General features: G+C 38.7%; 1 protein-coding gene across 1 annotated transcript; it reads left to right on the top strand.

Moving 5' to 3' along the window:
* The first annotated feature begins 11,561 nt into the window (after window positions 1–11,561).
* Window positions 11,562–12,324, top strand: LOC149180385 (uncharacterized). The gene has a single exon (XM_089416090.1). The coding sequence runs from the start codon at window positions 11,681–11,683 to the stop codon at window positions 12,044–12,046; it is 366 nt and encodes a 121-aa protein (XP_089272216.1). The 5' UTR covers window positions 11,562–11,680; the 3' UTR covers window positions 12,047–12,324.
* Window positions 12,325–22,690: the final 10,366 nt, after the last annotated feature.

Here is a 22,690-nt window from a genome sequence, read left to right as displayed (position 1 = left end):
TTGATCTGTTGCTCCTTCTGAACGCTCCTCTTGACTAACCCAGCTGGATTTACCTCCCAGCCAACTAGGAAATAATTCCTAGCCCAGGAAACCTCCATAGGTTCCCTAGCCCTCTGAGCCTAAGTCCAACAAGATGTAGTGTGTCCAAAATGAATAATCTAAACCAATATAAACAATTATTCCCTCCTCTCAACAAACCCAAGAAACCTCCACAAGTTCCTTAGGTCTCCAAAATCATAGCAATCCTAAAATCACAGCGAACCCAAAATCAAAGCAAGACCCCCCACATCCCCTTTTCTCCCTCCCTCCTTCTCTTTTATACCCTCCCTCTCTTCTCCATCTCAACCACCTCTCAATAATGTCATTAACTTCTCCTCCATCCTTACAGTTGACTTCTCTTCTCCCAAGTAAATCTGGGAGTACATTTGGAAATGTGATATGAATATAAAAATTGGGAAATTAATGGGAGAGGACCATGTCTTCTCCCAAGTAAATTTGAGAGTACATTTGGGAATGTGAGATAAATATATATATATTGATAATTAAATGGAGAGGACCATGTCTTCTCTCAAGTAAATGTGAGAGTACATTTGGGAATGTGAGATGTAATTAAATGGAAAGAATCATGTCTTCTCCCTAGTAAATGTGAGAGTACATTTGGGAGTGTGAGATGTAATTAAATGGAGAGGACCATGTCTTCTCCTACATAAATGTGAGAGTACATTTGGGAATGTGAGATGAATATATATATATAATTTGATATAATGGAAGGAGACCATACCCTACCTAACATTCAATTTTAGAAGGCAAGTTGGGAATTTGAATAAAATAGAAATAATGAGTTTCATATTTAGTAAATAAATTTATAGTTTCCAAAATGAAGGTATTCACCAATATTTCTCAATATTTTCAGGTAATGTAAACATTAATAAAATTTGCATGATAAAATTTAAGTGGGGCATTAGAAATGCACAATCCATCTTGGTCTGTTGAGGACTGAAACTACACAATGCGCAGTTTCAATCAACAATGACCGCAACCCAAAAAGTGCATTTGCACAATTCTGGGGGCTAACAAGGCACTGCCTCTCAGAATTGTTGTTATTCTCTTGACCTATGAGAGATGCCAAAATAACAAATATACAAAGAAATACAACCCAAAACACATAAAAAAATGAGAAAAACAACAAATATTTTATTATTCAGTGATGAAAGCGATGTTCACTTACCTCTTTGAGGGGGAAACCTCCAACAGACAGAGCTCGATTACAAAATAAGACACGACGCTTCTCAATGGGGATTCTATATCCTTTATATAGGATTCATACATGCAATACCATGGTTCTCTCAATATCATCTATCTAATATCATGGCTCATTTGCAACTAATTGTGGTCCCTTTCTTTAAATGCGGGTCAACCACTTACAATTATTAATATGAGCTTTATTGACTCTTTAACTAAATATAACTATGACTTGACCCTATTACATAGATAAGGGGATTAAGGTTGGACCCTAAAATGCCCTCCCCCATAAAAACAGCCTTGTCCTCAAGGTTGAAGCTGCGAAAACTACTGAAGAATAGTGGATAGTTCCCATGTCGCATCTTCTGGAGAAGTGTCTTTCCACTTGACGAGGACTTCCTTGATTGTGCGGCCGCGCAGATGTCCTTCTCGTGTGTCGAGGACATGTCTAGGCTAGAGTCAAAGTGAACCTTCTTCATCCAATTCAAGTAGACTGGTTTGAATTCTGCAATTGTTCCCCACCACTTTCTTGAGGCATGATACATGGAAGACAAGATGGATTTTTGCAGTTGGTGGCAAGGTTAGCTTGTAGGCTACTTCTCCAATGCACTGAAGTATTTGATAAGGTTCATAGAATTTTGGAGCTAATTTCTAACAACCCTTGTCTTTGAGTGATGTTTTCTTGTATGGTTGAAGCCTCAAGAATACCTGATCCCCTTCTTGAAATGTGCACTCTGAACGATGTTGGTCTACTTGTTGCTTCATGCAATTCTGATCTTGAAGGGGATTATCTTTGATATGGGCTATCATGGTTGCACGATTATGTAGGAGTTGATCCACTGCTTGCACCTTAGAGCATCCATGCATATAAGAAGTAGGTGAAGGTGGGAGTTGACCATACACTGCTTCATATGGAGTCATCTTCGTTGTGGCATGATAGTTAGCAGTATACCACCATTCAGCTAGAGGTAAACACTGTACCCATTGATGTTGCTTTTCTGAAGTGAAGCACCTTAGGTAGGTCTCCAAACATTTGTTGATTGCTTCAGTTTGACCATCAGTTTGGGGATGATAGGAAGTACTTAGTTGGAGTTGGGTGCCTCGTAGCTTGAAAAGTTCTTGCCAAGAGTTACTGGTGAAGGTCGGGTCACGATCAGACATAATGGAAGTGGGCATGCCATGCAATTTGAAGATTTGGTCCATGAAAGCTTGAGCCACCAAAGTGGAGGTAAATGGGTGGGGTAGGGCAAAAAATGAGCATATTTAAAGTCTGTCCACAACCACCATGATGACTGACTTGTTGCCTGACTTCGAAATACCAGTAACGAAATCCATAGAAACATCCATCCAGATTGAGGCAGGGATGGGCAATGATTGTAAAGTTCCTGGGGACTTGACCGTTTCTCCTTTGTGACGTTGGCACACATCACATTCAACTACAAAAGTAAGAATGTCAGTTTTCATACCTGTCCAAAAGAAGGAATGACGAGTGTGAGCATAAGTCTTTTGAAATCCCGCATGGCCTGCAATGGGAGATGAGTGCAACTCTGCTAAAATGCGCGTTTTTAGGGTGGATGTTGGTGATATCACTACTTTATCCTTGTAGCAAAGAATCTCATCCTTCCAAGAGTAGCCCCTTGTGGAATTAGGATCTGCTCTCAAGTTATTAATGATTTGGGAGAGAGAGAGGGATGTGAAAACCATTCCTTGCGAGCTTCTTCAATCCAATTTGGAATGGGAAGAGAGATTGATAGCGGGGTGTTGTCATCCTTAAATTGGCGTGATAAAGCATCCGCTACTACATTTTTGCACCCTTTCTTGTAAATTATCTCATAATCATATCCTAGCATTTTGGTCAACCATTTATTTTGCTGGGGCGAGGATAGACGTTGCTCCAAAAAATATTTGAGGTTTTGATGGTCTGTGCAGATTTGGAAATGCCACCCCAATAAGTATGGTCACCAGGTATCTACTGCATGTAAGATGTGTAGAAATTTCACCATAGATCATCTGATAATGCAATGTAACTAATGCAAAATACTTGATCTACTTCTACAAACAAACTTGCGGAAGCTTAATCGATTTTGAGCAAGATCAAATAGAACACATATAACAGATGAAGAAGAAATCAATCACACATGAAACACAAAAGAATACTCTAGGGAAATATCTCAGGATTACACAAAGCTTTAGCCCTCAAGCTATCCAACTCTCAGTACAATCCATCACTGCTGCTCATAGATAGAATAGACAACACCTGTGCCTTCCTTCAGTCCTCCAAGCCTCCTATTTCCTTGCACATTTTCTCATGGGTCCTCAAGCTGCCACCTATGTGTAATAATCCCTCACACACTGCTCAGACCTCTGAAATAATTGCACAATCTTGAAGGAGTGAATTCCTTCTGCATGGATGAGTTTCCTTTATAGGAAAATTCCTCCAACTGATAGTACATTGTCCCTTCCTTTAATCTCAACTGGGTCTTTCTTTGAACTGACATGCATTGGTTTTTTACGAGAGAATATTTAGTTATCTGGAGAACACTAGTTGCATGCATGCATGCATTAACAGACTGAACTCACAATTAGTTCCTCCGACTGTTTGGAACTAATTTAACTGGACTTAACTCAGTTAACTGAGCTAACTAATTACAACTCAAATACAACTCATCCTTATCTCCTTAATTAAGGGATAACTTCTTCAATCAAAGGGATAACTATTGCATGTATTCACATAGACTTCATGATTGATTTTCTCCAACTAATTAACTCAAGATGAATTAATTAATTATTTTTCAAATAGCTGCTGAGACCAAATTCGAATTTTAATTCTCAATTTTAATTCAGGGACTAATTAAAATTGGAATCTATCCTGAAATGCTATTTATTTTTTATTTTTTATTTTCAGAGAGAAAATCATCATAGATTATATTAAGAAAATATAATATTCTGCATGCATAACAAAGAGACCATCCCAATGCTATTTTTAGCATTTCTATTTTTTTCTATTTCCAACAGAGTTGGAGTATATCCCGAAATTCTATTTATAACAATGTTATTTTTAGCATTTCTTGTTGCCATTTTCAACAAGATGGCCATCATCTCCTTCTCATAGGTAGATTGTCCCAGATGTTTCCCACTTAGTTGTTGGCTGGTGAAAGCCAAGGGTCGACCTTCCTACATTAAGACAACCCCAATACCCGTGCCTGAAGCATCACATTCAATCACAAAATAGTTGGTGAAGTAGGGTAGTGCCAATATGGGAGTGGAACACATGGCCTGTTTGAGAGCCGTAAACGCCTGTTGTGCTTCATCAGTCCAGAGGAATAATTTTTTCTTGAGAAGGTTAGTGACAGGTCTAGCAATGCGACCATAATTGTGGACAAATTTGCGATAGTAACCTGTGAGACCCAAGAATCCCCTCAAACTCTTCAAGGTCTTTGGTTGGGGCCAATCCTGCATTGCCTAGATCTTTTTGGGATCCACCCTGACACCTGCACGACCCACAATGTGGCCTAAATACTCGACTTCTTCCATGCCAAAAGAGCACTTGGACAATTTGACAAATAATTTATGCTTCCGGAGTAGTTTCAAGAGCAGGACTACATGCTGAAGATGTTTTTCCCAGGTGAGGCTGTAGATGAGAATGTCATCAAAGAAAATGAGGACAAATTTTCTGAGATATGGTTTGAGCAGGTGATTCATGAGGCTCTGAAAAGTGGATGGAGCATTACAAAGACCAAATGACATGATCAAGAATTCATAATGGCCTTCATGAGTTCGGGAAGTAGTCTTGAGAATGTCTACTTCTTTCATGCGTATTTGGTGACAGCCCGAACGAAGATCTAGCTTAGTAAAGAATTGAGCACCACTTAGTTCATCCAGAAAATCATCAACAACCAGGATAGGGAATTTATCTTTGACTGTGAGCTTGTTGAGGGCCCTGAAGTCTGGATGCATGCGCCATTCCCCATCTTTCTTGAGCACCATGACCACAGGTGATGAATAAGGAATGATGCTAGGATGAATGACACCATCTTCCAGGAGTTCGTTGATGATTTTTTCAATTTCATTCTTTTGGGTGAAAGGATATCTATATGGGCGCACATTCGGCGACTGTGCCTCTTGGACCAAAGTGATGCTATGATCATGTTCCCCTCTAGAGGGTGGAAACTCTTTAGATTTGTCAAAGACCTGCTGGTGGCGGTTTAAGACCTGTTGCATCTAGAGATGAATATGAAGAGTAGTGGGCTCGATGGCTTGGATGGAATTAAATTGGGCAATAACTCCATGATGGCCCTTTTTCAACAACTTTTCCATTCGATACGAGCTGATGATAGAAGGAGCACTTGCTGGGAGTCCACGAAGGGTATGCATGTGGTCATTCTGCTTAAAACTCATATATAACTCCTGGAAGTCCATTGTGATTGGGCCTAGTGTGCGAAGCCATTCAGCACCCAAGACAATGTCACAACCACCCATGTTGATGAAAAACACGTGGGTCTTTAGGTGGTAATCTCCCATCTTAAGTTTGATATTTTTGCAGTGGCCTTCACATTTCATTGTCCCTCCATCAGCAATCTGGACCTGGAAATTAGAGACTGCCTTGACAAAAAAATGAAAAGCTTCGGTGACTCTTTGATGGATAAAGTTATGAGTGTTGCCACTATCAATCAATACTACTACAGGGTGATGCCTAATAAAACCTCTAATTTTGAGAGTTTGGGGCGTAGAAATGCTTGCCAAAGCATGTAGCGATATAACCGGTTCTTCTGGCGTAGCTGGGAGCTCATTGTCCTGTTGGGTGTCCTCATCTTCCTCCTCTGGTCCCTCAAGGGGTGGGACTTCCTCAGATGAGTTGTGATTAGTAACATCAATTTGAAAGAATTTGGGTTCCTTTTATTTATGCCCTGGGGAGTATTTTTCATCACAGTAGTAACACATTCCTTATCTTCTTCGTTCAACCATTTATGCGGGGGACACCTTTTGAATCTTGAGTGTTTGGGTAGTGCCTTGAGACTGGGTGGGGCGTCCCTTGGCTATGAAATTTGGATGAGGTGACTGGGCAGCTAAAGCACGTTCCACTTTGATAGCCTTGTTGCAAGCGTCCATCCAGGTGGGTGGGTGGTGCATTCAAACATGGGCTTGGATGGCTTCTTTGAGACCACTTATAAACATTCTAGTTAGAATGCATCTCCTAGACTTTCTGTGCGAATGGCCAATGTCTCAAAGGCTGCAATGTAGTCTTTTACTGTGCCTGTCTGTCGGAGCTTAGTAAGACGACCCAAAAAATTAGATTCATAGTCAAAGTGGTCACAAATGGATTTTGCGAACACCTGCCAAGTAATGTTCCTAGGATAGCATTTCCAATGCCACTACCACCATTGCCATCTCTCTTGGTCCAAGTAAAGGCCTCCCACACATAGTTTAGTTTCATCATCTACGATATGATTCAGAGTGAAATATTGGTCCATTTGTGCTACCCATACTGCCAGATTAGAGCCATCAAATTTGTACATGTCCAGCTTGGGTGGTCGAGGGTGGGAATGTTGGTGATTTCCATGGAAGTGAAGATGATGGCTAGATTCACCTTCAAGGTCTTCATTAAAACCATGTGCCTCTGATTGCAACGCCGACTTGCCCCTTGTGAATGTGTCCATGAATTGCTACATCTAGTCCGTTAGGAGCTTGAAAGAAGCCAACTATTTTTCAAGGCTCTCGATCTTCTCGTTGGCCACGGCTTGAGCTTTGGTTTCTACCATACACAGATCCTGGTCACTTGCCATCACTTTGAAAAAGTTTGGGACCACCCGAAAATTGAAGTTGACAACTGAATGGTACCACCTCGATCAACTCGTCGTCTTGATTCTGATGGGATAAGTCTCTTATAAGCGTCCCAAGAAGGCATCAGGTTTTTTTTTTTTTTTTTTTAAACTCCGAAAGGAGTTTTACTCCCCCCTTATCAACACTGTAGTGGCTAATTTCTAGAAAACTTAATCCTGCCCAATGTCCTGCGAGAATCACCCCAAGGTATAGGAGCCACAAGCCTCCCTGCACAAATAGTCAGATTTGCCTGTGAAACCCTTACTGTTGAATGTGAGTTGGATTGCAGCGGCGACAGAACCCCTTCTGCTAGATCTGAATGGTACTGTGGCAGTAGACCCTCAACTGGTGGATCTGATTGTTCCGGCGACGATAGAGCCCGAACTGCTAGCTTTGATCTTGCAAAGAAGATAATGGGCGATCTTAAGAGAGACGAGGGAACTATGGTCTCAAGGAGTGTTAGGTGCTACAGATCGCAATATACATAAGGGTCCAACAGTAGTACTCGACCCAATCTTTCAGGGCACTAACTAAGGAGGATAAACCATACCCTTAGTCATACTACTCGACTACCCTATCGTACACGCGAGTAATCTCCCCGAGTGTTGTTCTCAGTGTATTGTAGCAACAAGACTGCCGACGGTTTATCTAAGGCAAGGTTTCAGGTGAGCCTAGGGGGCTTCCGATATACCCAGAGGGTATGTGGAAGACAATCCATGCGCAGTTCTGTCTAATGCGCTACTACTCGAAGGGGTACCCACAGGGGTTACAAGGGAGTCCAACAAGCATGACCACCTCTTGTATTTCCTGTGTGCATGCCTCCCCAAATTCATAGGTTTATGCGCTCAATGACAGATCCCATGGTTTAAAGACGCCAAAACACGTCTCTAGCCTAAAAAAAGTTCTGCTAAAAATGGAGATACCATCAGACCTTGAAAGCGCTCCGATACCACTTGTTATGCTCTTAACTTGTGAGAGATGCTAGAATACCAAATATACGAAGAAATACAACCCAGAACATAGAACAAAATGAGAAAAATAACAAATATTTTATTATTCAGTGATGAAAGAAATGTTCACGTGCTTTATTGACTCTTTAACTAACTATAACTATGATTCCACCCTATTACATAAATAAGGGGGTTAGGGTTGGACCCTAAAAATTGCGTAGAGCAAGCCTGGAGGCCAGTGTTGGGCTAGCTCTGTGCAATTTTGGGGAGGAAGGCAGAGCCTTCACTCTCAGAAATGCGTAGTGCAGGCCAGGCAAGGCAAGGTCCGGGCCAAGGTATCCCAAACCCGCCTATGGGAGACTGAAAAAATGTAAAGACTAAATGAGTGCAAACAAGAGTGAATGATAATGCATGCAAACAACGAGTGCAAGATTCATAAAACGGGAAAACAAGTAACTGTGTGAAGTGAGTCGCCACAATGACGACCATTAGTGCAAAAACAGTGTCATGCATGTGACAACAATGAGATGCAATGAAAAACTTGAAACAATGCTTCTACAAGCTAACATGCATTAAAAAAGGAGAAAGTGTTCAACAAAACCAAGCAAACAACACTCACAGAAACTGAAATACAAAAAGTGACAAAAAAAGCAACAAAAGACATGACAAGCAGAGTTACCTGGAAAAAGTTGAGCTGAATGTGTCGAATGCTCCTAAATGCGATGTGGGATGTCAGAGCTCCAAGATCGATGTGAGGAATGAGCTCTGAAGTGTCGAATAAATAAGTTTGATAAGATCGAGGCTTATGACGCGCATGCCACAAATCTAGGAAAAAGCGACACTTGGCGGGAGGTTTCTAAAACGAATTTTGCATGTAACCCCCAACTGCTAAAAATGGATCCCTAAAATCTAGGGATGTTTTTTTTTTTCTTCGGGAAAAACAACCCATGCATGCAAATCAAAATTGCTCATTCCTGAAGGGAACTGGTCAACTTGGGAGCACATGTAGCAAACTGCAAGCCTTGGAGTGACTTTTGTGCAGTTTCTGGGTTGAGCAAGTCTAGTTGTCCCTTAAGCTCTACACAATTTCTGGATTGAAGCCTTGACTATCAGTCAGAATTACACAATTTTTTAGAGCAAGCCCAGTGATGGGTTGCTTTGCACAATTTCCAGAGGGAAGATTGTCTGGTTGTTCTGTGCATTTCTGGAGAGCAGCAGGCAGCCTCGATGAATTGCGCAATTTAGGAGAGGAAGGCTAGTTACTCTCCAGATTTGCACAATTTTCTAGGTGAGCATAACAACCAGAAAATAACCAAGTTCTGAAATGTCACCTGCGGGAGGGAGGCAAACAAGCTGGCAAGCACAGGTTAGTAAGCCACTGAAACAACTGAAGCATATGTACTTGGACAGTGCAAGACATGCTACTAATGATGGTTGGTAGGGAGGCTAAAAAACGAAGCTAACACAAAATTTTGGGGGGTGGTTGTAGCCGCTACAACAAGCATACAAATGTAACAATATTTTCAATGTTTAAATGGTTGCTAGTAAAAACCTTCTCAATACTATTTGCAAGCTTTGACTTTTATTCATTTTCTAATTCCAATTTAGATGCTTTTACTACTTCTCCTGATTGACTTTATGCTTCTTGTAATATGTCACTGTGGTCTTTTTGTCCAAGTTTCTTAGAGATTGGTCTTCTTAGTTTCCTATAGTAAACGTTGTTGCACTAGTAAAAAATTGTCACCGTTCTTGTAGTTGACTATATGGCATGGTTTCTTCTTACCTTTAAATTATAGTTATTTCTTATGTGGAAATATGCTCACTGTGTCCATGTTTACTTGTAACTGTACAAGTCTTGCTTCTGTTGTGGTTGACCCTGTCCAACCCCATTGATGAAAAACATTCACTCTAAGGCTTATTATGATGCATGCACAAGCTGCAATTAAAAGAAATAAAATAAAAAAATAGAAACATGGCACCTTTGAAAAGACACCTCCTAAAAGGAGAACCTTGCTCTCTGATAAACCAGATGCTGCAAAGGTACACAACACAACTCCAATTATAGCCTCATAATGACAATTTAATGGCAAGAGAGGAATTCCAAGTTTGTGAAGTTGGAGAATACATCATTGTTGTTTTACAATAATATGGTTCAATTTATGGGAAGTGACATGTGGCTAGTGCAAAATGTGTGCCTAATTAAATTTATACAAGTTAAAAGTTTTCAACTTCTTGTGACAGGCCAACTTGGTGGCTCTAGCTTAGGTGCTCTTATTGTTCTTTTAACCTTAATAATGTAGGTTGGCCTTCCTATCTAGGTTTGGCATTGCGATGTTAAGTTATAAGTCGTTAGGATTTTGTGGACAAGAAGTTTTCGAAAATAGAAAAGTATTGACAAAAGGGATTTTCTACCGAGTGCATTATAAATCTAGAAATCATTATCTTGGCACACCGTAGTAACTGCATGTGGTCTCAAGCTTTTCCTTTATGCCATTTTTCTTTATTTGTGTCTCCAAATCAAATCATAGTGGGAATGTGGGATTGCACACATGATATCTCAAGCTCATATTCAAGTTCTTAACAAATTAAATGAATTAGATTTTACTTCATCTGAATAGTTAAAACTCCCAAGCATCAACCATCCATTGGACTCATCTCTTTGACATTGCAACTAATATTTTCACACTTGTATTTCGTTGTACTGGGCTTGATATTCGGTGTTAGTAGATCTTACCATGGGGCAATTTGTATACGTGATTCACAAGAGAATAAAGTTTGAGAGATGCCTCCAACTGGTAAGTTCATAAAATTGATTTAATTCAACATGTAACTTTCTAATGACTACTTTCTTATTTATTATTTTATGATTGTCTGGTTCCAACATAAATTGTCTTGCCCCTATCCATTTTACATACAAAATTGACTTTGGATTCTTTCCATATATAGAGGTCTTTTACATAGCAAGTTTGGTATAAGTCTTATCTTTGCAATAAAATTTATCCATATTTTGATATGGTGGTGAATGTAGCCAAAATGGACATATACAACTATTGAATTGTTTTTTATATGTACAAACCACAAATAACTTTATACAACTTAATATTGTAAATAAACATTGCGAAAAGATAAAATCTTAACTATTATGTTACATGTTGTAATTAATATGCTATATGCTAATATTTAAAAAAACATACTAATATAATAAATTAAAATTAAAAACAAAATCAACATTTACTTAAATTGTGAAACCAAAAATATAATTCTATAAATATTAAAACAAATACACTTAAAAAAAACTTACATTTAATATATCAATTGTAATATTGGAATGACATGAGTGGAGAGGGCTTCTCCTCTAAACTTTGCAAGGCCAATTACACTTCAACCATGGAACATTCTAGACTATAGTCACACTACTTTCCCACTTCGTCAGTTAACGGGGAATCGATCATTTTAACGGGCGGTGATTTTCTATTGCCGCCCCCCTAAAACCCTAAGTAGGCATTATATGATATTGAACCCTAAAGTCCCAATTAGTCAATTATATAATCTTAAACCCTAAAACCCTAGCCACTTCCATATATATATGACCTTAAACCCTTCTTTTCCGTAGCGCAGTTTGTTGGAGTTTTTGTATTGCTCTGATCTGCAGCAGTTGCTTTTCGAAAATGGCTGCCAAATCTTCTCTTCTTCCTCTTTTAAGACGCATCTCGAAGCCATACATGTCAATCCAGAAGTTCCCTGTACTCGCTTCCTCGCAGTCTCGCCTTTTCCATGCATCGAAGGCTCCGATGCAGAGCATTCTCAACCCTGAACTAGGTGGCCTGCAAAGGATATCTGTAATCGGGCTCTTCAAATCTGGATACCCAGCAAGTAACTGTAGAAACTACGCCAGGGGTCGCAAGCCCGTGAGCGAGGACGAGGATGATGGTAGTGAAGATTTTGGGGACGGTGACAAAGATGAATACGATAGCGACGATGTGCATTTTGATGACGACGAAGACGATAAAGACGATGTTTCTGATGAAGAATAGAATTTGATAATGGTAGGTTTATGGCATATTATTTATTAAAAGTCTGTAACTCTGAAGTTCCGTTTGTTGACGGAAACGGGTTTTAGGGTTTGTTGTTAGGGTTTGTTCGTTGCTGTTAGGGTTTTAAACAGTCCTAAGAGTATTGGTTCCGTGAAAGAATTATAGAATTCAGGAGCTATGATTTGATTTAAACAATCGAGTGACATCCATATTAAAACTTTTGATAGAGAAATATCAAAGGCTTTCAAATATTCAAACTGACAGGGCTTTTGTTGTGATCTTGCTAGTATTGGATTTGAGGCGTTCATGAAATTGTGAATGTTTGTGTTTTCCGTCTGCCATTTTAGTAGTTTGGGACAACGCCTGATAATTGAATGCATATTGTGGACCGTGCCATCATCCAGAAATTGGTCTAATTATGTATGATAAATATTTGATTCAGTTGGAACTGATACTCTGTTTCCGTGATGATCCTATACGATGTGTACAGGTTATATTTGACCTGAGATGTAAGCATTGTGGCAATCAAAAATTTTCTTTTCGTTTGTTGAGTACAAGAATTAGTTTCCTACATTTTGCAAGCCTTCCAAAATTTATAGGACATGGATGCGTATACTGCCCTAGTTTATCCGAGAAAAAGCAGTCTTTGAACCGAGTAGGAGGCATGATGATGATTTCTTGTACTGTCTATTTTCTGTAGTGTATTCTCTGTTTTCGAAAGATAACCACTGCTAGCTTTTACAAACTTTACAATTTTGAGAAGCCAAATCAAATAGGCTAATTTAGATTTTGATCCTCAATAAATTAGGAAAAAGTGGTATTTGCATTTATAAGCATATAAAGAAGGGTAATTTCTTAGAGTAAAAAGTGGTATTTGCATTCATAAACAGATAAGCAGGGTAATTTTATCAAGAGTAGATGAAAAATATTAGATCTGGACGTTATGCAAAATAGATAATGGTGATATCCGTCAGGCGTAAGTGAACAGGAAAGGTGGATATGAACTTTGTCCTTAGTTTTGGTATAATGGTAATATTCCGGTGGTAATATTCTGGTGGAAGTGAGCAGGATTGGGTGGTATCAGTCTGGCATAAGTAAACATGAATGGCGTAAGTGAACAAGAAAGGTGGTTCTTTATAAGAAGTCTTACTTAAATGGTCGTATTTAGAGCAAATTGGTAGGTCATAGTTTTGGCAATCTAATCATATGTGGTATCTCTGATAATGTTTTAAACTTTTAAGAGATAGTATTTTCAGAGAGAGCCAGCACAAGAACTTAAGTTTGTGATTTCCTTCTGTTCTCAACCACTCTGGTTAGCTCACTAAGCTAAATATTGACTATTGGAAATGAACATTAATACTTCACTGAAAGTACAGTAGCTGTTTTTGTAATTACCATTTGCAAAACCCATCCCCAGATATTGGTAATATTTGTTTGTTATTGTATATAATACTGTTTTGTAGGTATTCGTAGGTATTATGAAGAAGTTATGTGCTTTAGCTTTGAGTATTTGTTTTGATTGTTTTATTTGTATCCTGGATATGACTTCCCTTTTGTGGGGAGTTGAAAATTCATAGTTAAGGAAAGCAGTGATAAGGTGGAGGACATGAAACGGTGGAGGACATGTTTCATGTATATGGTTGAAAAATTCATTGTTTTTTGTGCTGGGAAGCAAAGTGGCTATAAGGTGGAGGACATGTTTCGAGGATATGATTGAGTAGTTATGTACTTGTTGAGTAATTGTTGTGATTTGTTTTCATGGTGCAATTTCAATATATTTCATCACCCAATCTCCAGCTGGTATATGGATATTCCAGCGCAAATACGAAACACAAATATTATCAGGGAAGCAATTTATACGGACTAAATCTGTTTGTGGAAAGGTTTGAAAATTCGGACAGTTATCCTTAGAAGGAAGGAAGTGAAAAAGTGGAGGACACTTTCGATATTCCACTTTGTATGTAGGGTTGGGTGAAAGGAAACGAGGCTGTGATTGGAAGGTTTACATCAAGGTGACTGCAAAATTTTATACAAGTCCTTTTCTGTGTTTTTGCTTTCAGGGAACACAAGTCTTGGTGAAATTGGTATCACTCTGTTTGCAGAGATTTACGGTCTCAAATTTTACCCTTTCAAATATTTTCTTAATCAAATTCTAAAGAAAATTTACCGAAAAATATAAAAAAGCACGAACATTATATATATATTAATGTTAAGAAAAGAACGTTAAATGATTAAATGAATACCTCTTGCATTTGAAACGATATAAATATTCGGTTCCAAATATCAGTAAAATGTTTTGGGCAGCAGTATTGCACCTTTTTATAAAGAGCGATAGTGTTTCCTGGCTATGTACCGTCTCATTGTTTTGAGAGGGTATTATATTGAAAGTAAAACTTTAATGATGGTTAAACACATTTTAAGCGAATTTCTGATTGCGGTTCAGGCGTTGATTGAAAAAATAATGCTTAAAATATCAAATTTGATTTAAAATGTTGGTAAGTATTAGATTAAAAATCTGATTAAATGTTATATTGTTATGCATTTTGTTGCATAATGTCATCTTTAAAGTATAAAAACAAATTGACTTCTAGAATAAACCAAGTCATATGGAAAGTAACAAAATTGACTTGTCAACCAATCAATGTTTCATGTTTGGGAGAGAGGGCATTGTATATAAAATTTGGCGAAGTCAAAAATCTATATATATATAAGATAGTTTCAGGTTGCTTTAAGATTTCTTTTAAGTGTTTTTTTTGGGACACGCATGTCACTCTACTTCTCACCATAACTGTTCGAATTTTCAAACCTTCCCACTTTGTCCGAATAAATTGCTTCCAAATTGCTTCCCTTATAATATTTGTGTTTTCTGTATTTTGAACGCCTTAAAACTTTTACTTATTTTTAAATAGCAATTACATTAATCACATTGATAGTAACATTGATAGTAACTTTAGATATGACATAAACAATAAATGCAGTAGCGACACTCCAAGATAGGAGAACACAAGAATGAATTTTGGCTCTTGGCTCAAGCTAGGGAAAAACCCCAAAATGGTGAAAATTCTTGATCAATTCAGCAAAGAGAGTCCAATAATGTACAATGATGAAGTCAAAGTTGACTTGATAAAAGATGATCCAAAACACTGTCCAAAACAACTTTGACAAAACAATAGTGGTTTGCTTCTAGTAAACAATAGCTAAACAATCTTAACCAAAAAGTCAATGGAGTCAATGGTTGTCAATGCAGCAACAAACAATCCATTGGGAGGTTGGTCAAACCCAGTCAAATTTGACTTCCTTTGTTGGACAAACCTAGTCAAATTTGACCTTCTTTGTTGGTTAAAGTCAACCTAAAATAATCAACAAATCAATGTTGTCAACTTAAAGTAAACTTTGTGAAATAGGCCTATGGTCAATGTGGGTCAAACAATTAGAATTTTGCTAATCCATTTGGCTTGGTCAAATAGTCAAACCCTCTAAAATTGTAGGGAAATATGGTCAAGATCACCTTGGTTAATGTTGATCAAACTTTAGTTGAAGCAAAAAAGTCAACAACATGCAAATGAGCCTGAAATTTGCATGCGAGAGAAAGATAATGGCCCAATGAGATGTACGAACCAATCAAATGAGGAGAGAGAGAATTATTGGTTTGAGATGGTGCTAAATGAGGTTTGAGGTCTCTTATTTATATGAATCCATGTGGGTCAAAAGACATGTGTCTTGAGGTCTCTTATTTATATGAATCCATGTGGGTCAAAAGACATGTGTCTTGGGCTTCATGAACCTACATGGTAGTGGTCGACCTTGATAATTTGCACATTTGTGGGCTTCACTTCAAAAACAATTTTTTCCTTGTCCGATTTGAGTGAAGTTTAGATCAATTTTGGTCTTCTTGAAAAGAGAAATTCAATACAATAGCTTTTCTCCTTCAAATGAGTTTGTCCAAAGTGGAATCTGGCCCTAGTTGCACAATTTAACACTCCCTCTCAACTAAGGAGAATTTTGCCTGCCAACTTTTGACCATCGATCGTCATGCCATCTTGTCATTATGTACTATCTTTGTATCTTTTCTCAACTCTACTAAAGATTGATATGGATAATAAGAAGAATCGATCAAGAGTGAGTCACAAGACCTTGCCACTCTTCACTAACAGAAGTCAGTCCACATAGCTAGTGGTAGAACCCCAATTTGACTTGATTCTGAGCAACCAAGTTGTTGAACATCATGCATCCTAGACATAGGGAGTACAACAGTACATGATGCATCTATTTGTAGTGCTATGATCTCTAACCAATTTTCCCAACTCATTGGCCAAATGAGAGGTATTTCCCAAGAGTCTCAGATTGCCAAGGGTAGGATGTATGTTGGGGAATCTGCAGGGCGAGGTGAACCACTCATTCTGCTCATATGCCATAGAAGAAGGTGAACCATTCATCTTATGCATATATCATCAACCATAGGGGAAGGTGAATCACTCACATTATGCTCAAATATATCATTATGGAGTATCTTAGGGAAAAGGTGAACCACTCAACATTTTAAAGGATATCAAGATGGACAAAAGGGAGTTTATCCTATCCTACTTCATGATATCAACCATAGGGGAAGGTGAACCACTCACCTAATGCTCACATATATCATCATGGGGTATCACAGGGAAATGTGAACCACTCACCATCAAAAGATATCAAGATGGACAAAGGGGAGTTTATCCAATACTACTTCATGAGAATATTGCAAATCAAGAATGACATGCTATCTATTGGAGAAGTTATCGCTGATCAATGTATTTATAAGGGAAGGTGAACCACTCACCCTATGATCGCACATAGCTCTAAGAAGTACCTTAAGCCCCCTAGGAACTCCCAAAGTTCAGTGTCCAACTCAAGCGTTAGCCTCATGGGAGGGTTTGTCTATGACTCCCAAGTCTCTCTCGAAAGGTTAAGAACTTGACCTTCCCAAAGGGCTTCCACAACCCGTTCATCTGTCTTGATGTGTTGGAGCTTTATTGCTCATTGTCGTACCATATCTTGAATAAAGTGGTACTTGATATCAATATGCTTGGAGCGATTGTGGAATATAGATTCTTTGAAAGGTAAATCCCTCTTTGATTGTTGCAATAGATAACAATGGTATCCAACACATGCTCAAATAGCTCATTGAAGAGTTTCCTCAACTAAATAGCTTCACAATAGGCCATAGTAGCTGTAATATATTCAACCTCGGTGATCACATATATCATCATGGGAAAGGTGAACCACTCACCATCTTAAAGGATATCAAGATGGACAAAGGGGAGTCTATCCAATCTTACTTCATGAGAATATCACAAATCAAGAATGACGTGTTATCTATTGGAGAAGTTATTGCTAATCAACGTACCTATAAGGGAAGGTGAACCACTTACCCTATGATCGCACATAGCTCTAAAAAGTAACTTAGGCCCCCTAGGAACTCCCAAAGCTCAATGTCCAACTCAAGCGGTAGCCTCATGGGAGGGTTTGTATATGACTTCTCTTGAAAGGTTAAGAACTTGGCCTTCCCCAAGGGCTTCATGAGGATGTCCACACCCTGTTCATTTGTCTTGATTTGTTGGAGCCTTATTGCTCATTGTCGTACCATATCCTGAATAAAGTGGTACTTGATATCAATATGCTTGGAGTAGTTGTGGAACATAGAGTCTTTGAAAGGTAATCCCTCTTTGATTGTTGCAATAGATAACGATGGTATCCAACACATGCTCAAATAGCTCATTGAAGAGTTTCCTCAACCAAATAGCTTCATAATAGGCCATACTAGTTGCAATATATTCTGCCTCGGCAGTGCTAATTGAGTTCCCAATGCGCGGAAAGATGTCTTCGGACCAGAAGTGTAATGGGAGTCTTGGTAATTTGACCCAGATCAGGCCAACGCCAAGCTGCTCTGTCTCTGGGTTGAACATCGGAGACCAACACTTCAAGAGGACCGAGGCATGCTCAAAATGCCAGTAGGACGACAGTACCTAGTTCATGTGGTCTGGGCTAGAGAAACGAAGGGCAAACCATCCTTTCACAAACGTTTGCACTGTGGGCAGGTCGGCGAAATGATGCTCCCAGACCTCCAATGTCCATGTTTTTAGACGAGCCGCTGTAAAGCTTCGTCCCCGAACTCTTCCGACTAGCACCCTGTCTGCGAAGTCCATAGTATCACCGAGCCGGATATCCTCCTCGAGCTTGAGAAAGGTATCGACAGCTTTGGTCTGGAAGCACTTAGTCTTCTTGCAAGCCCTTACTTTGGCCGCTGAGTCTCCTCGACGGTCAGGGGTGTACTCCGATACAGGGGGGTTCTCCGGGGGAAGGGATGAGTCGACAGGGAGGGCGCCTGTTAAGGGGGGAATGATGGTGTAATTGCCAGAGGGGGGAGAGGATGAGCACGACGAGATCAGGGGGATCATAGTGGAAGATGGAGCGGGAGGAGCGGAGGGGAAAGTGGACTGTGGGGGGTGGGAGATGTGACCAGGGGTAGGGGACGGAGGGTTAGGGTTAAGGCACCTCGACGCAAACCCTAGGGAAGATGGAGACGGCGGGGGAGAGGAGAGGGACGACCAAGTTGGGGGGTCGTCCGGCAAGATCACCTGGTGGTCAGATGGACCTGAGAGAGAAGGGAGGCCAGAGATTGTCTCATGCAATTCATTGCTAAATGGAAGTGACCCTAGCTTAACTGAACGCGGGGTAGTCCAGATAGAACCCTCCGCCAATGTTTCTTCTGAGTAATCCTCCAAATCGAGGTCCATCGCTGTCAGGAGCAAGGAATCGCCAACTGCCTGTGGTAACCGCCAAGAGATGGAGCAGCAAGTATACAAAACGATTATGAAACCCGGGGTCAATGCTTCAAACCGTGGAGCAGGTACAAGCGAGCACTGTAAAAAAAACTATGTAAAAAACCCTTGTTACGGAGATGGTGGTATATTATAATATCTGCCTTGTTCCGAGGTAGACGTGTACGCGAACGATACAGCCAGCTGCGCCATCGTGCTTCAGACACAAAACATCTACCCAAACTCACCTGCCTGCTGCGCCATCGCTTCCTCTTCTTCCAACATCACATGGAAAAAGACTTTATCACATTCTTGAGCATTTCAAACAAATGAAAAGAGATTCCAACAACCATATGTAGGTAGGCTTCACTTCACATCTCTAATCGAATAAATCCTCTAATTTTAAAATTTTTTACAACACGTCCAAATTTTATTTTTTATTTTTATTTTTTTTTTCACTCTATTTTTTAGCTTGCTCTTTATTTACTTAGAGTTTAAAATCTCTTCTAATGTCTTAAAAGAAAACCAAACTTTAAATTCAATTATTTAACCCCGTGAAAAAAGTAAAAGAGCAAATTGGATGGTTTCAAAGCTTTAAATAACTTACTTTATCGCGCTGAAATTCTTACATTCCACAAATGTTCTATATAATTTGAGATATCTAAGTCAACCTAGGGTTTACATACTTAATTGGTTAATCTAGGTTGTTGGAATCTTGGTTCTTCCTCTTACGGCTAAAATACATTTAGCCCTATTTTTGCCACAACTAACTAGTTCATCAAAGATTACATTTTTTTCCTTTAAGTTGGTGCACTTGTGGTTTAGATCTTGCTTAAATATTGTTTATGGTTATAGGACTAACCTAAACGAGTTAAGTAACTCCATGAGTGTTTAATGTGTTGCCATCTCTATTGGGGTTATCGTTATATTTTTTATTCTAATTATAAAGCTTTGTTGCGCCTAAAATTTGACATCAAATCATTTTCACTGCTTCAAATTTTGACAACTAAGGTTTAACCTCATCTTTTTATGATCTGTATATTCATTCAAACAGTTGAGTATCCATTGACATGCTATATCTCTTTATTGTTTTCAGACATGATCTATTGTATAATGAAACCCTCCGAAGTCCAAGTAGGTGACGTTTTTATCTAGAAAAATATTGGAAATTTTGATAAAATTCAAATTTTTCGAAAAATTGGTTATAGTGGTAAAGTTTGAGAATTTTGGATGCTTTAAGTTTTGTTGATAAAGCTGAATCTATCTATACCATTAAAAAATTCAAATACTCTTACAATCATATTATTCACTACATTCCAACAATAATTTCACTAGACAACACCTTGCAAAAACTATTGTTCGTTTTCATAAAGGTATATCTCAAAGCCTTTCTCTTTTCTCTTTACATTATTCAAATTCTATTACAATTTTAGAGACACATGCCACAATTTAATGTAGTAATGACTCAATCAATGCATTATACTATTTTGAAGGAAGTAGTCTAACTTATGAAATAACATTTTTTTTGGTTAATTTTAATCAAAATTTGGTAGATAATATTAAAAATTTGAGTTTAAGTTGTTTAATATGTAGAATTTGAATATCCCAAGGGGGTTTTTCAGGGTGTTGAATCTATTTATGCATTGAAAAATGCATTTTAGACAACAAAAAATCACATTCTTGAAAGTGTTTCCCAAATTCAAATGAAAAAATCTATTTCGTATATAAATTATATTACGCCATTTTGAAACATGTAACTAATACCAATACCAATAACTTAACTTTAACTTGTCTTTTGGTTTCACTGCAACATTATTATGATGATTTGAATAACAACTTGCACCCTTCCCGGTTAAATATATCTTAAGCATGGGAACTATTTTTTTCCGGAGAAATTAAGCATGGGAAATAATATCATTAATGAACAAAACAACTGTCATATTTCAAGTTTTTGATCTCAAATGCATAGGTGTTCAACGCTCCATTTTAGATCAAATTTGCCAGGTAATCTGAATATGGCTATATGTTTAATAATTTTTTCTTTACACTCTGGATGTGGTTGACATCAAATCCATTCCCCCCCATTGAATGCATGCTTCTTCCCTCTGGTGCCAGCACAATCAATCCCTCTGCCAACTACACACTCACTACTCCTGTCGCACACGAGATCATTCTCTCTGCTATCTGCAAGTCCATGCCCTCTTGTTCAATGGTCCATGAATGGGGACGCCCTTGCCGTTATGGTTGTGGACAATTTTTGATAATTTGGTCTCACATCCTCCGTGAACTCTTATTTTTCTCTGGTTTATTATGCCCACTGTTATGTATTTTCCCTATTGTTAGTCTCTCTAATACATTTTTCACTGTTAGTCTCTCTATTACATTTTTGGCACTTGGCCATCGGACTCCAGCCAAGTCTTTTTTTGAACATTTTTGATATATTCTGGTCTCACATCTTCTATGAACTCATCTAAAAATTTGAGGGTTCAGACAACACAATAACGTAAACTCATCTAAAAATATGAGAGTTCAGATAACACAACAATGTAAACTCATCTAAAAATATGAGGGTTCAGATGATAGAACAATGTAACTAGTATAACCATATTAAAAATATTAATGTGGTTGATATAACCCAAGGCTTCATAAATCTAACAAAAAAAACTATTGCAACATGAAGAATGCTTTACTAATGCGCACATTTCCCTGATTAACCATGTGTTGTCGCTAAATCTTGCACCTGCAGCGGGAGGCAAACAAAGCTCGGTAGAGACAACCTATGGGTTGATTGTAGACCAGTGTCTAGGACATCTTAAATAGAGGAGTGATTGTAAGGTTATATGTGAGGGGTTTGCATTACTCTAATTGTCACGTAAAACAAAAAGGAAATAGGATGAGGGGGCTTGGTTCAATAAGCCTTCAATGAGGTAGATTTAGGCCAACTCATGGATCCAAATGTTGGGGGTATATTTGGGCAATCTCAAAGATAAATGACTTCTCCTTTTGGTGGCCGACACACAACAATGAGATAGCTTAAAATTGAAGTTGTGGTGGTGGAGATGAGGAACAGAAGGAGGGAAATAGATGCATAGGGCTGTAACAAACATAATCCTAGGCAGCGATGTTCCAGCCGAAAGTGGAATTCGATGGATAGGGCTGTAAGAAACACAAAGTCCTAAGCCATTGTTTTCCAATGAAATGATAGAAATAGAGGAGTGCAAAAGAAAGTTTAAGGCTAAACGTGACATGGGTATCATTTTCTTCCAACAGCTAAAGTAAATTTGAGCTACCCCAGGTACTATTATCTATTTAGCAGCTAAGATAAATCCACAAATCAACAAGAAACCAAGAGCCTCATTACTATTTCAGGTATGGGAAAACACAAACGAAGTGAGATTTACAAAGAGGAAACACGTTGCACATTAATCATGCTTGGAATCAACAGGGAAGCACCATTTACCTGAAAGGGTCCAATACCTAGTCCACACATTCAACATGATATCTGTGAAGTCCCATAAAAAACAAATTGAACCAAAATGGCAACTCGAAATTCAAACCCTTCGGGTGAGAAATTTTGGAACCTTTGTATAATATTGCTTCTCCCTATTTATAAGAGGAGGGGGAGATGGAATTACTATTTACAAAATATCTGAGCTCAAGCCCCAGCTATCATGTTAGACTAGCTGTCTCGCTTAGTCTAAGGCTCTTCTGCCCCAAAAAGATTACAATTGAGATCGAATTCCTTCCTGGAAATAAATAGAAATTAATGAATAGAGAAAGAAAATGGAGAGATGAAGGAGGAGGTACCCCCTTTCTATTCCAGTGGAGGCACTTGATCAAGGCACAT

Source organism: Pinus tabuliformis, chromosome 3_2 (assembly GCF_031772625.1).
Source record: "Pinus tabuliformis cultivar Carrire ecotype Pingquan chromosome 3_2, CPIR1, whole genome shotgun sequence".
In the NCBI taxonomy this organism is placed as follows: Eukaryota; Viridiplantae; Streptophyta; class Pinopsida; order Pinales; family Pinaceae; genus Pinus; species Pinus tabuliformis.
This window is presented reverse-complemented; position numbering and strand designations above follow the sequence as displayed.